Here is a 13,680-nt window from a genome sequence, read left to right as displayed (position 1 = left end):
AATTAAAGACCAGGGGCGAGATTCTCCGACCCCCCGCCGGGTCGGAGAATCGCTGGGGGCTGGCGTGAATCCCACCCCCGCCGGTTGCCAAAGTCTCCGGCACCGGAGATTCGGCGGGGGCGGGAATCGCGCCGCGCCGGTTGGCGGACCCCCCGCGCGATTCTCCGGCCCGAATGGGCCGAAGTCCCGCCGCTAAAATGCCTGTCCCGCCGGCGTAAATTAAACCACCTACCTTACCGGCGGGACAAGGCGGCGCGGGCGGGCTCCGGGGTCCTGGGGGGGGGGGGGGGCGCGGGGCGATCTGGCCCCGGGGGGTGCCCCCACGGTGGCCTGGCCCGCGATCGGGGCCCACCGATCCGCGGGCGGGCCTGTGCCATGGGGGCACTCTTTCCCTTCCGCCTCCACCACGGTCTCCACCATGGCGGAGGCAGAAGAGACTCCCTCCACTGCGCATGAGCGGGAATGCTGTCAGCGGCCGCTAACGCTCCCGCGCATGGGCCGCCCGGAGATGTCATTTCCCCGCCAGCTGGCGGGGCACCAAAGGCCTTTTCCGCCAGCTGGCGGGGCGGAAATTTGTCCGGCGCCGACCTAGCCCCTCAAGGTTGGGGCTCGGCCCCCAAAGATGCGGAGCATTCCGCACCTTTGGGGCGGCGCGATGCCCGACTGATTTGCGCCGTTTTGGGCGCCAGTCGGCGGACATCGCGCCGTTTCTGGAGAATGTGTGCAGTTACAGGAAATTGCAAACCAGTGAAATAGGGCTTTAAAATTTGAAATTATAAATGTAATTACCACATTGGGTGTTATGTATTGTACCTCCCAAATCCACGGCACCATTCCCCCCTCCCCAACCCTGGTTAGGTCAACATACCGAGCAATGTTAAAAGTAGGTACTATCTTCACCCAGCACGACATGAGCAACATGCATGAAATAAAAGAGAATAAATTCGTCCTTACCGCTCTTCTGTAGAACCCAGGTTTTCAATCTCATTCGTAACCTCTGCTATCTCATCCTTCAACCGCTGAAAAAGGATTAGATTCAATAAGTATCATCACAACATATGAAATAAAATTATTCTCACTCAAGTCCTGTATATACGAAACATGGCAACTGGACATTCAAGAGGCAAAATTCCCTCTGATCATTGTTTGTATCAAAATCATAAATGTGTTTACAATTTTGTTACAAAGGCCATTATAGAAGAAACCTCTCCCTTAGATGTGTGGTAGGCATGACTACTGTAGAGAGGAGTTACAATGGCAGCTAAGTATAACCATATTACTGTAGCTCAAAGTGACTTAAATTTGATTATAGCCCAATGCGATACCACATTTTTACTCTGCAACAATATTAGATAATATTGCAAGTAATCATAAAAACTGAGCCTGATAATCCGGCTATGCCTCAGACGTATCGCAGTTCTACTCTTATTTTCAGTCTGCTTTCAAACGAGAGGGAAATCATGGGGTAGCACATTCCAGTACAAAGCACGAGTTCTGTGACACAGTCTCTGGAACTACAATGGGGATATTAAGTAGAAAAAAGTACACCCTGGATTGTAAGATCTGCTTGGGGACTGACTGGCAAAATTAGGAACATAGAAGCAGGAGTAGGCCATTTGGACCCTCGAGCCTGCATTGCAATTCTGATATGCTGTCTGGGGTAACACCTAGAAGAAGTGGGAGGCCACAAAAGAGTACAGAGTTAGATGACACTTAAGTTAACACAGGTGTAGTATAGAGTCGACGGTAAGTAGGAAGGGTACAATGTTGAAAATACTCACCATTGAACACTTTTGCACCACCAGTCTAATCTGCCTCTAACCTGTCTCATGGGTGTGGAGGATGGGCTGGGGCTGGATGCTGTGCGGCAGCTGGGTGGGCTGTGGCAGGTGGTGCGGGGCAGGGCATCCATGACACATGAACGCCCCACATGGTTACACCCTCACCAAGAAGTGGCAGGGCATGGGGGCAGCAATGTAAACCCACCTTGTAAGACAGCAACTCCAGTGAGTGACCCCTTCCTCCCACCCCCCAACATATTTGAGCCCGTGAGAAGGAATTGCCAGCACACTTACAGGGATCATCTGGTCAGACAGTGGTATGGTATCTTAAAGACAGGAGTCAGATTTTTTCAGACAATGAGGAGCAGCAGAGCTCACCTCACAGCGAGTCGTCATCATTCTCCTCCGTCCTGTGAACAAGACCCGCTGATCCTACCAACCCAGGGCAAACACCCTGTGATGATGCTGGTAAGACCCTCGGAGGAGGAGATAGAGAGAATGTCAGCAAAATGAGGATTTCCTTGACCATCCAATGCCACCAGGTCACCCTGATGTTCTACAGCTGTGCCACTGCCAACATGACCGCCTACCCCACCCCGCTAACCCCCCAGCCCCTTTCAGATGCAGTCCACACTGCACACGTATCCTCATCAGTGACTGGCACCCGGCCTGTGATATGGAGAGCCTATATCTTCACCATCCGTCCCTGCCAACAGGGATACCGGTGGCTGCTGCAGCCAGTGTTAGCAATAACAAGTCCCTGTCCTGTTTCGCCCAGTGTAGTCTACTGCAGGTCTCCTCACTGAGTGAGCCCTGTGCTATCCTGCCAGCAGGGTGGCAACTGGTTGTGTGGTGGAGACGTCCATATTGTGCAGCCATTCCTCTCCATGCTAAAGAGCCTGGTGTGCAGGCAGGTCCTACAGATGGGGGTGAGCGAGGGATGTGAATATTTGCTGGGAACTTAGCTGCAGTGTTATGTGGAGCCTGGGTTTTATGCACAGGTTGTGACAGGGTATTGATCAGGTTGCCTGCTGGGGCTGGATGGATGTGATCGGAGGCACAGTGGACAGGCAGCGCTCGGGGACAGCTCATGATCCTCAGGGGTGGGCTAGCTGATAGTGTCACTGGTGAGGTTTTTACTTTGAGAGGAGCTGTGTTGCCAGGGAGAGTTCAAACACCCACATTGCAGGTGTCCTTTGAGGTAACTCTGCTAATCCCCTGCTTTCTCTGCTGTGGGGCTGCGTTTTTAAGAGTGCACTGAGGATTGCCAACACCTGGTGGGCCGGCGACTGAGCATGGTCACACCCATCCCCTTAATGATACTGCTGGGGTATGATGGGTTTCCACATGACAGTGGTTCGCACTGCTGCCTCACAGTGCCAGGGACCTGTGTTTAATTCCGGCCTTGGGTAACTGTGTGGAGTTTGCACTTTCTCCCCGTGTCTACGTGGGTTTCCTCCGGGTGCTCTGGTTTCCTTCCACAGTCCAAAATTGCACAGATTAGGTGAATTGGCCATGATAAAATTGTCCCTTAGTGTCCAGAGATGCACAGGTTAGGTGGGGTTACAGGGATAGGGCGTGGGATTGGCCTGGGTAGGGTGCTGTTTCGGAGGATTGTTGCAGACTACATGGGCCAAATGGCTTCCTTCTGCACTGTACAGACTATGATTCTATGACCAGAAGCCCTCAGAGCATTTGCAGGATAGTGTCAGCAGTCTCAACAGCCAGAAGCCTGTATGTTGCAGCTAGGGGGTGGGTTTAAATGACGCTATGCAGCAGTGGATGTCTCAGCCAGTGCACCAAGATCCCGAGGGGGCACCGAGTCCACCCACTTGCCTGCATTTAATTCTGCGCTACTCCCGAAGTCTACGTGTACACCCCTCAGCAAGCCCAAAAAGTTATTTCTCCTTGCTCCCGCTCAACGGCCATGGTGCCTACCTCCCACTTATAAATACTATTACCAATTCACGCCAGAGTGAATCCCAGCTCAGTGGGCTGGAGAATCGAACTTCCAGCCCGTTGATCAGAAGTAAATGGGTGCAATCACCGATTTGTATGTTGCCATCGGCGCAGGCCTGTAGCTCGCTGCCCCTGCCGCTAGGCTACCACCACCACAGGTGGCCACAGCATCGGAGCGGGATGATGCCCGGCGCCGATCCCGTTTTTTGGCCGACGCTCCATTCTCCACTGGATCGGAAATGCACTGCCGGCATCGGACAATGGAGAATCCAGCCCAGCAAATTTTTGCAAGAAAAGGCCTGCTTTTATGAAGCGTCTAATTGCATTTTAGAAGGATTTCATAGTGTTTCACATTTATTGTACTATTTCAAAGCGCAATGAATTTTACATATCTATTATAAAATGCATTATGATTTCTATTTCTCTATTTCATAAAGAAAGAACATACTTGCATACATTTATGCTTCAAAAGCCTCAGGATGTCCAAAGGATTTCACGGTCAAATAAATACTTTAAAGCATTGCAGGACAGGGAATCACAGTAACTAATTTGTGCACATCAAGATCTCTCTAAGAGCAATGAGTTAATAACTGGATTATACATTTGAGCGATATCAATTATGGGATAATTGCCAGCTCACTGACAAAATTCTTCTCCTCTGCTTCAAATAATGCCATGAGATCTTCCACAACCATCTGAGAGGTGGATGTGATCTTGATTTAACATCTCATTTGAAGGATGGAAATTCCAGCAGTGCAACACTTCCTCAACGGTGCACAAAATAATTTGTTCAGATAATTTGTTCAAGCATACAGACTGCGTCATAAACACATGACCTAACTCAAAGGGATGAGAGTTAATTCTGAGAAAAGACCAATTCTAATGACAAACATCACAAGTCAATGAAATAAACAAACCATTTTCACATTTAACAAAACTTCCACGAGTTCAGTGTGTTTAGCCACAGGCTGATCTTCGAAGCTGCATGTTCATTTGTTCTGATTAAAATGTAATGCTCTGGTAACATGCAAAATGCCTTAATTAGTTGATTTGAAACACAGAGGATGCTCCAAGGGAATTCCCATTGGTTGATGTCACTAAAGTATCTGCTTCGCTATTTTACGAAGCAAATCCATTCTTTTTAACAAACCCAGTCGTAATAACAGTGTACCAAACCATCTGGTTAACTGGATGGAGGTGTGGTATGATGTTACTTTTCAGAGGCTGTGACTGCAAACACATTTATCATCAGACCCATGGTGTTCGGGGAAAGTTGTCGTTTTTAATAGTTTTTAATTAAAAGCACACCATTTCATCATTCATGGTGTTCTGATTTCCAATCGAAAATTTGATCGTCATCACAACACTTTTTTGAAACGCATTTTATTCAAATTTGTATCAATGTAGGTTACAGCAAATAAACACCCGGGGAAACATTCTTCCCAACAATCAAATATACAGTTTGTACAGATTTTCCTCCTTTTTCACTCCCCCATCCCCATCACAATCACCCCCCACACCCACCCTCCGACGAACAGCTCTTCAAAGACAGACACAAACATCCCCCACCTTTTCTCGAACTCCCCCGCTGAGCCCCTTAACTCCTACTTTATCTTCTCTAACCGCAGGAAGTTGTACAGGTCACCCAACCATGCTGCTACCCCCGGTGGCGATGCCGACCGCCACTCCAGCAACATTTGTCGCCGTGCAATCAGAGAGGCGAAGGCCAAGACATCGGCCTTCCTCCTCTCCATGAGCTCTAGGTTCTCTGAAACGCCAAATATCGCCATCAAAGGGTCTGGGTCCACTCCCTCCTCCACTATCCTGGCTAAGACCGCAAACACTCCCGCCCAGAATCTTCCCAATTGTTTAGCTCACTGGGCTAAATCGCTGGCTTTTAAAGCAGACCAAGGCAGGCCAGCAGCACGGTTCAATTCCCGTACCAGCCTCCCCGAACAGGCGCCAGAATGTGGCGACGAGGGGCTTTTCACAGTAACTTCATTGAAGCCTACTCGTGACAATAAGCGATTTTCATTTAATTTTGTTTCAATTTTCCACAACCCCAAAACATGTGCACATGATTCGTTGGCCCCCGCCCACACCTCTCACACTCATCTGCTACCCCCTGAAAGAACCCACTCATTCTCGTCCGAGACATATGCACCCTGTGCATCACCTTAAACTGTATCAGGCTCATCCTTGCACAAGAGGAGGTCCCGTTTACCTTTCGCAGTGCCTCACTCCATACTCCCCAATTGATCTCCAGTCCCAACTCCGCTTCCCATTTCTCCTTTATCTCCACCACCCGCTCTCCTCCCTGCTCCCCCAGCCACTTATATATATCCCCAATTCTTCCCTCCCCTTCCACATTTGGAAGCAGCAGTTGCTCCAGCAGGGTGTATCCCGGCAATCTAGGGAACCCCTTCCAGACCTTTCGTGCAAAGTCCCTAACCTGTAGATACCTGAACTCACTACCCCTCGGCAGCTCTACCCTCTCCCTTAGCTCCTCCAGATTGGCAAACCCTTCCTCCAAATACAAATCTCTCAGCTTGACCAGCCCCACTTCCCTCCACCTCCTGTAAACACTATCCATCCCCCCGGCTCAAACCCATGATTCTCACACGGCGGCGTTAACATCGACATCCCTTCCACCCTAAAATGCCTCCTCAGCTGATTCCATATCTTCACCGTGGGCTGCACCACAGGGCTCCCTGAATACCTACTTGGAGCCATTGGCAATGCTGCCGTCACCATAGCCCTCAAACTAGACCCCTTACAAGATTCCTCCTCTACTTTAACCCACTTTACCCCTTCTCCTTCCCACCACTGCCACATCTTGTCCATATTCGCCGCCCAATAATAATGAAGCAGGTTTGGCAACGCCAACCCCCCCTGCTGTCTCTGCCTCTGTAGCAGGGTCCTCCCCACCCTCGGCACCTTCCGTGTCCAGACAAAAATCAGAGAGGATTGTGCCAACTTTCTGAACAAAGGCCTTTGGTATAAAGATCGGGAGAGCCTGAAAGATAAACAAGAACCTCGGCAGAATATTAATTTTCACCACTTGGACCCTCCCCGCCAACGTTAAGTGCAGTGTATCCCACCTCTTAAGATCCTCCCTGGCCTCCTCCACCAGCTTCGTTAAGTTCCACTTATGGAGCCTCGTCCATTCCCTCGCTACCTGAATCACCAAGTACCTAAACCTATCCCTTACTACCGTAAATGGCATCCCCCCTAAATTAGCCCGCTGTGCCAGCTCATTCACCGGGAATACCTCGCTTTTCCCTACATTCAGCTTGTATCCCGAGAACCCTCCGAACCTCCCCAACAGGCCCATAGTCCTTCCCATACTCTCCAACGGATCAGAAACATACAGCAGGAGGTCACTGGCATAGAGCGACACCCGATGCTCCCTCTGTCCCCTCATTATCCCCTGCCACTCTGCCGACCCCTTTAGAGCCATCGCCAACGGCTCTATGGCCAGCGCAAACAGCAGCGGTGACACCGGGCACCCCAGCCCCGTACCCCTGTGTAAGTCAAAGCTTCGGGAGCTCATATCGTTCGTCTTCTCCCTCGCTCTTGGCGCCACATACAGCAACCACACCCATGCCACAAATCTCGGTCCAACCCAAAACTTCGAACAAGTACCGCCACTAAACCCAATCAAATGCTTTCTCCGCGTCCATGAACACCACAACCTCCGGTACCAGAGCTCTCGACGGATTCATCACCACATTCAACAGCCGTCTTATATTACTCGCGAGCTGCCTGCCCGTCACGAAGCCTGTTTGATCGTCTGCAACCACCCCCGGGACACAATCCTCCATCCTCCCCGCCAACATCTTAGCCAATACTTTCACATCCGTGTTCAATAATGATATGGGTCTATGCGACCCACATTCCACCGGATCCTTCCCTTTTTTGGGGATTAGTGCGATTACTGCCTGCTTCATCGTCTCCGGCAACTCCCCCTTCTCCAGTGCTTCATTAAACGCCCCCAACAGATGTGGTGCCAGGTCCGCCGCAAATTCCTTATAAAATTCTGCCAGGTACCCATCAGGCCCAGGGGCCTTCCCCGACTTCATACCCCTGATACTATCCAGCACCTCCCTCAGCTCCAGGGGCTCCTCCAATGCCTGCCTCTTTGCTTCCTCCACCTGGGGAAATTCCAGCTTGTCCAGAAACCATCCCATGTCCCCCTCCTCTCCTCCTGGGTCTGCCTCATAAAGTCCTTGGTAATACTATCTAAATTCCTCATTTATCTTCCCGGGCTCTGCCACCACATCCCCAGCCCCAGCCCCAATCTGGGTCTTCAATATTTCCCTGGACGCAGCCTGCCTCCGCAGCTGGTGCGCCAGCATGCGGCTCGCCTTCTCCCCATACTCGTATTGCACCCCTCTTGCCCTACACAGTTGGCCTATCGCCCTCCCCGTTGTCAGCCTGTCAAATTGCCCTGCAACGTTTTCCTCCTCGCCAATCCCTCCGCGGTGGGCACCCTTGAATATTCCCCGTCCACCACCACTATCTCGCTCACTAAACGGTCATGTTTCGTCCTCCTTTCCTTATTCGCACAAACTGTAAATGAGACAATTTCTCCCCGGACCACTGCCTTCAGTGCTTCCCAAAAAATGCCCGCCGACACCTCCCCATTCTAATTGAACTCCACATAATCCCTAATCGCCAACCGCACCTTATCACAAAAACCTCCATCCACCAACAACCTCAAGTCAAACCTCCACCCCGGCCTCTGCTCTCGCCCCGTACTGAACCGAATATCCAGCCACCTCCACCCCAACCAAAATCTCCCGACTCACTACAAAGTAATCAATCCTCGAATACACCTTATAGACGTGCAAAAAGAAGGAATACTCCCTTCCCCCAGGGTTCTGAAAGAGTCATGGATCCACCACACCCATCCTCTCCATAATCCCAGCTCCCTTGCCATTCGTACCCTACCCATCGACCTGGGGCTCGATCTATTCACCCTCGGCTCCAGGACAGTTAAAATCTCCTCCCATGATCAACTGGTACGTGGCCAAATCCGGGATTGCTGCCAGCAACCCCCTCATAAAATCCACATCATCCCAATTTGGGGCATACACATTTACCAACACTACTGGTGCCCCTTCAAATACCCCACTCACTTTTTTTTTTTTAATTTCGAGTACCCAATTCATTTTTTCCAATTAAGGGCCAATTTAGCGTGGCCAATCCATCTACCCTGCACATTTTTGGGTTGTGGGGGCGAAACCCACACAAACACGAGAAGAATGTGCAAACTCCACACGGATAGTGACCCAGAGCCAGGATTGAACCTGGAACCTCGGCGTCGTGAGGCCACAGTGCTAACCCACTGCGCCACCGTGCTGCCCCCAATACCCCACTCACAATCACATATCTCCCACCCGGATCCCTCACCTCCTTTGCACTCACAAATCCCATTTTTTTGCTCATTAAAATCGCCACACCACTCGATTTCGAATCAAATCCCAAGTGAAAAACCTGCCCAACCCACCCCTTCCTTAACCTAACCTGGTCTTCACACGGAGGTGTGTCTCCTGCAAAAAGACCACCCCCGCTTTCAAGTTCCTGAGGTGCGCGAACACCCGCGACCTTTTAACCGGCCCATTCAGTCCCCGGACGTTCCACGTTACCACCCTTACCAGAGGCTTGCGCCTCCAATCCCCTCTACCATCCGCAACCTTCCCCACATAACTCCTGCCCCTTTAATTCCACTCTGTACCTAGCCCATCCCAGGTGGCCCCTTTCTTTGCCCTTGAACATGTCATCTCTCACCCCCGCCGCGTCGCAGAAACCCTACCCGCGCTTTTCCCCTTCCCCTTCTTTCCCCCCACTTCCCCTTTCCCCCCTCCCCCCCGGCCACCCCTCTTGGCCTTCTCCCCCACCACCTCACTTCCATTCACCAGCATAACCTGCTAGCGCGGCTGCCCCTCCCCAAAGGCACATCCTAGTGACCTCCCCCCTCCCTCTTCCCCCCCCCCCCCCCCCCAACTCCTCAGTTCAAAGAAGAATGCTCCCTGCTAACCTTACCCTCCCCCACCCAAACAAGGACTTCTCCTGAACTCCAGGTAGCTGTCTCCAAAAGCAAATAAACAGATGTTAAACACAAACAGTCCCATAAAACAGGAGGAGGGATGGGAACATTCATCCCCACATCAACATTTCACCCCTACAACTCCTTACAATCTCAACATTGAACAGAAACCCCCCCCCCACACCAAAAAAGGCGAAATCTCCCAATCCCTACACCCACTTCAAACATGCTCCCGACCATTACACAGTGCCAGCACCCCGGTTCCCAAGCATTGGCCACTCAGTTCTCCCCCAGTTTATGCTCCTTAATGAAGTCTGCGGCCGCTTCTGGGGTCTCGAAATAATACTCCCGGCTTCCCAACGTCATCCATAATTTTGCCGGGTAGAGCACCCCAAACCTGATCTGCCGCCGGTACAGCACCGCCTTGGCCTTGTTGAAACCTGCTCACCGTTTTGCCAACTCAGCTCCGATGTCCTAATAAATCCGGACGTCATTTCCCTCCCAGTCGCAGCTACGCTTCTCCCTGGCCCACCATAGAATTTTCTCTTTCTCCACAAATTTATGGGGCCTCACAATCACCGCCCGTACTGGCTTACCAGCTCTAGGCTTCTGCCTCAGAGACCTCTGCGCTCGGTCCACTTCAGGTGCCTTATCCAGCACCCCTTCTGCCACCAGCCCCGCCAGCATCCTCGAGACGTACCGCGTGGCACTCACACCTTCCACTCCTTCAGGCAGGCCCACCATTCGCAGGTTCTGTCTTCTCGAGGTATTTTCCTGCTCAACCTTTGCCCTCAACGTCTTACAAAGATCTCCTCGGAGCCCTACCTCCACCTCCAGAGCCACCACACGATCGCTGTGGTCCGAGATCACTCCTTCAATCTCCCGAATCTGTGACCCCTGCACCTCCAAACACCTCTCCATCTGCTCCAAAGTACTCTTCAGGAGTGCCATAGCTTCTGCAATGGCCTTTGCATGATCCTCACGCATTTCTTTCCTCTGTTTATGGAATTCCTCCTTGATAAAAGTCATCAGGTCCTGTATCTGGGGCCTTACAGCTTGCCCCTCCCCCGCCTGCGTGCTGGAAGAGGCTGTTGCTGCAGCACCAGACTGTTTCAACTTTCCAACCAAATTTCACACTGTTTTCTGCCGGGTCTGATGATCAGGAGACATACCATTCCAGGAGTAAACTACTCCTCTAACATTCACCTACGTCTTTTCATCAAAATTCCACCCAGATCTGTGTGAAAAGAGCCCTTTTCTGTGACTTTAAGCAGGAACAGCCCTGTATGTGACCACTCACGCCATGGTCACAAGCGGAAGTCCTCATCGCAACACTTGTACATGACACTAACGTGACACACCAAAGATAAAACTGGGAATGGCACCCCACAAAATCGTTCCCTTCCCACCATGATTAGGATCCTCTTTCACCACCAAATATTTTTATCCATTTCTAAACACACTATTTTCTGATGATGGTCAGAAACTGCATGGCACAGTATTTTCTGTGTGTCACACAAAAGGACAAATATTTACAAATACCATAAAAATGCCATCACATCTATTGCAGTCTTTTTGTATTCTGACACCATTAGAATTCACGTTAAAGAGAGGAGCTTGACACGACTAGTACAAGTTTATATTCTTCAGCTACAAAAGTTGATCGTCTGTCAAAATGCATTTTGCAACACATGTTGATATGATTTTTAAGTACCATATTTCAAGGCTTTTAAGAAGACATTTGATAATGATGGAGTCCAGATCTACTTTTAGCTTACCAGCTCTCAGCTAATTCTTTATCTGAGCTATAAAACTGATTTATTATGCCCACTCATGCAGCAATTCAAAAAAGTAAGAAGGATCTTCAATATTCAGGTGCAAAATTGACAGCATGACATAACCCTTCCATAGTATTGACTCTATTGCCTACACTAACACTTATTACAATTATTTTAACTTAAACTGGTATAAATTTCAAAATGTCGGCAGTGCAGCAGAATGTGATTAATTTAAACAGCATAAGCGCATACTTTCTGAACCAGCTGGCAGTTGCACACTTGACACAGGCCAGAAAGGCCCACAGTTGCCTTCCAGAAACATAACTATCTGATGAGAATAACACGTGTTTCTAACAGGAATAGCTAAGAACAAGTTTAATAGAAGACAAATAATTGGAATGTTTTCAAAACCCTGTGGACTTCATGTGGCACCATGATCCTTCTTCTTTTGTATGGTTGAGAATAGGACAACAATCATTTTACATCAAGGTGTTCACGCGGTGTGTATTGTTGTATTTTTTTGCATTTATGAGCCAGACGTTATGTGTTTCATCATCTGTTCTCGGTGACCATAGTCACACTTAGGAGAGTTTTTAATTTATTGGCATTGGCATCTGCCCTGGTTTCTACAGATGCGGTTTAGAGATACCCATGAGCTTTGTGGGAGGCTGAAACCAGACACCTTCGATGTGGGGTCTTTCACGAGGTGTTAGTTTATGACTTCTTGTGAGGACCATTCATTTTTCCAATGGTTGAAATCACAATGCCTGAGGTTAGGTGCAGGGGACCTCTCAACAAGAATACCAGGAAAGAGGGATATTATTACTTACGCTGGACAATTACCTTGATCCCTCCGCAAGCCCATGAGCTGAAGCAAGGGTTACTAGCAATGAAGAAAGGGGAGCCGATTGCCAGAGAAAGTCAGGATGCACCCCTAAAGCACTGCGGAGGCGAGAGTATATGCCATATTAAATCTGGCAAGCCTATTGATGGACCAGCAAGCTATAGGCTGATATTACTTCTCTGCACAACTTGCAAACTCCTTGAATGTCGAGGCTGTGATACCTGAAAAACAAGTGAACGTCTGGTATAAACACAGTTGCTGTGGCCAAGTTCTTCCCTTTAGAACACACGTTAAAGTTGGCTTCCAGGGGAAACTCAAGACTGGTGCAGTTGACGTAGACCTATGACACAGTCTGGATTAAAGGCCCGATGCTGAAACTCGCAAGGACCATACCCTGCCCCAAAACACTACAGCTACTTTGGGCAAAGCTGAGCAATAGACGGTTACGTGTCCATCTCTGTGACAAAATCAGCTCACCTCAATCCCTCAACAACAAGCTGGCTCAAGGATCAGTGCCATAATCCTTGTCTTAGCAAAGTGCTCTGGACCATAGCATCAGTTTTAACAAATCTACTTCCCTATTGTACTGAAGAACAAAGAGACAAGTCAATGCAACAATGTCAATAATGCATCTTGAACGATTCAATGCAAACAACTTTTGAAAAGTGAAACAGCAGGAAGGTGCCACCAATCTTTGCCAAGTCACTTCTGATGTGTTTAGTTTACTACCAGTTTAGTTACAAAAAAAATGAGACCATGCCCAAGAACCTGCTCCAGTTCTCCAAACAGGACAAAAACATGGAAAGAGGATGAATACTAAACTGAGACAGCAATCATACCTAAAGTGTGCTTCAGCAAGAACATCGTCAAATCAGCAATCATTGAAATAAATGACTGGCCAGTCCTGGGACTACTATGTATCTGCACGTATCTCCCAAAATCGGATCCAGGAGAGATTCAAATATGCCAGCCTGGAGACCGACACAGATCAAAGCATTCTTACCCACACTTGAATAACAATTTCCCCATATTGGTCGAACACATTATATTAGATAAGACATAATACAATTAAAATTGCCAATTCTGACTTCCGGGTGCGGCGATGACCAGCTAAGTCGCACGTTTCGGCAGCTCCCGGTGGAACGGACTTTTGGGCTCTTAATAAGAGCCCCAACGGCAATTTTAACGGCTAAAAGTACTGTGCGGTAAACCAGAAGGGAATCCCCCCTGGATACGGATGGAAAAAGGAGAGGAAAGTGGCCAGAT

At 49.5% G+C, this 13,680-nt stretch overlaps 1 protein-coding gene across 5 annotated transcripts in view; it reads right to left on the bottom strand.

The window, feature by feature from the left end:
- The window catches only part of cyth1b (cytohesin 1b), a 298,861-nt gene that overhangs the window by 55,581 nt on the left and 229,600 nt on the right, over positions 1-13,680 (bottom strand). For all 5 annotated transcript variants that reach the window (XM_072483574.1, XM_072483571.1, XM_072483572.1 and 2 more), the window contains exon 3: positions 955-1,019. In XM_072483574.1, the coding sequence (XP_072339675.1) occupies positions 955-1,019 (65 nt within the window). The remainder of the gene's footprint in view (positions 1-954; positions 1,020-13,680) is intronic.

Source organism: Scyliorhinus torazame, chromosome 18 (assembly GCF_047496885.1).
Source record: "Scyliorhinus torazame isolate Kashiwa2021f chromosome 18, sScyTor2.1, whole genome shotgun sequence".
Taxonomy (NCBI): domain Eukaryota; kingdom Metazoa; phylum Chordata; class Chondrichthyes; order Carcharhiniformes; family Scyliorhinidae; genus Scyliorhinus; species Scyliorhinus torazame.
Note: the sequence above shows the minus strand (reverse complement) of the source record. Positions and strands in the feature narration are given on the sequence as shown.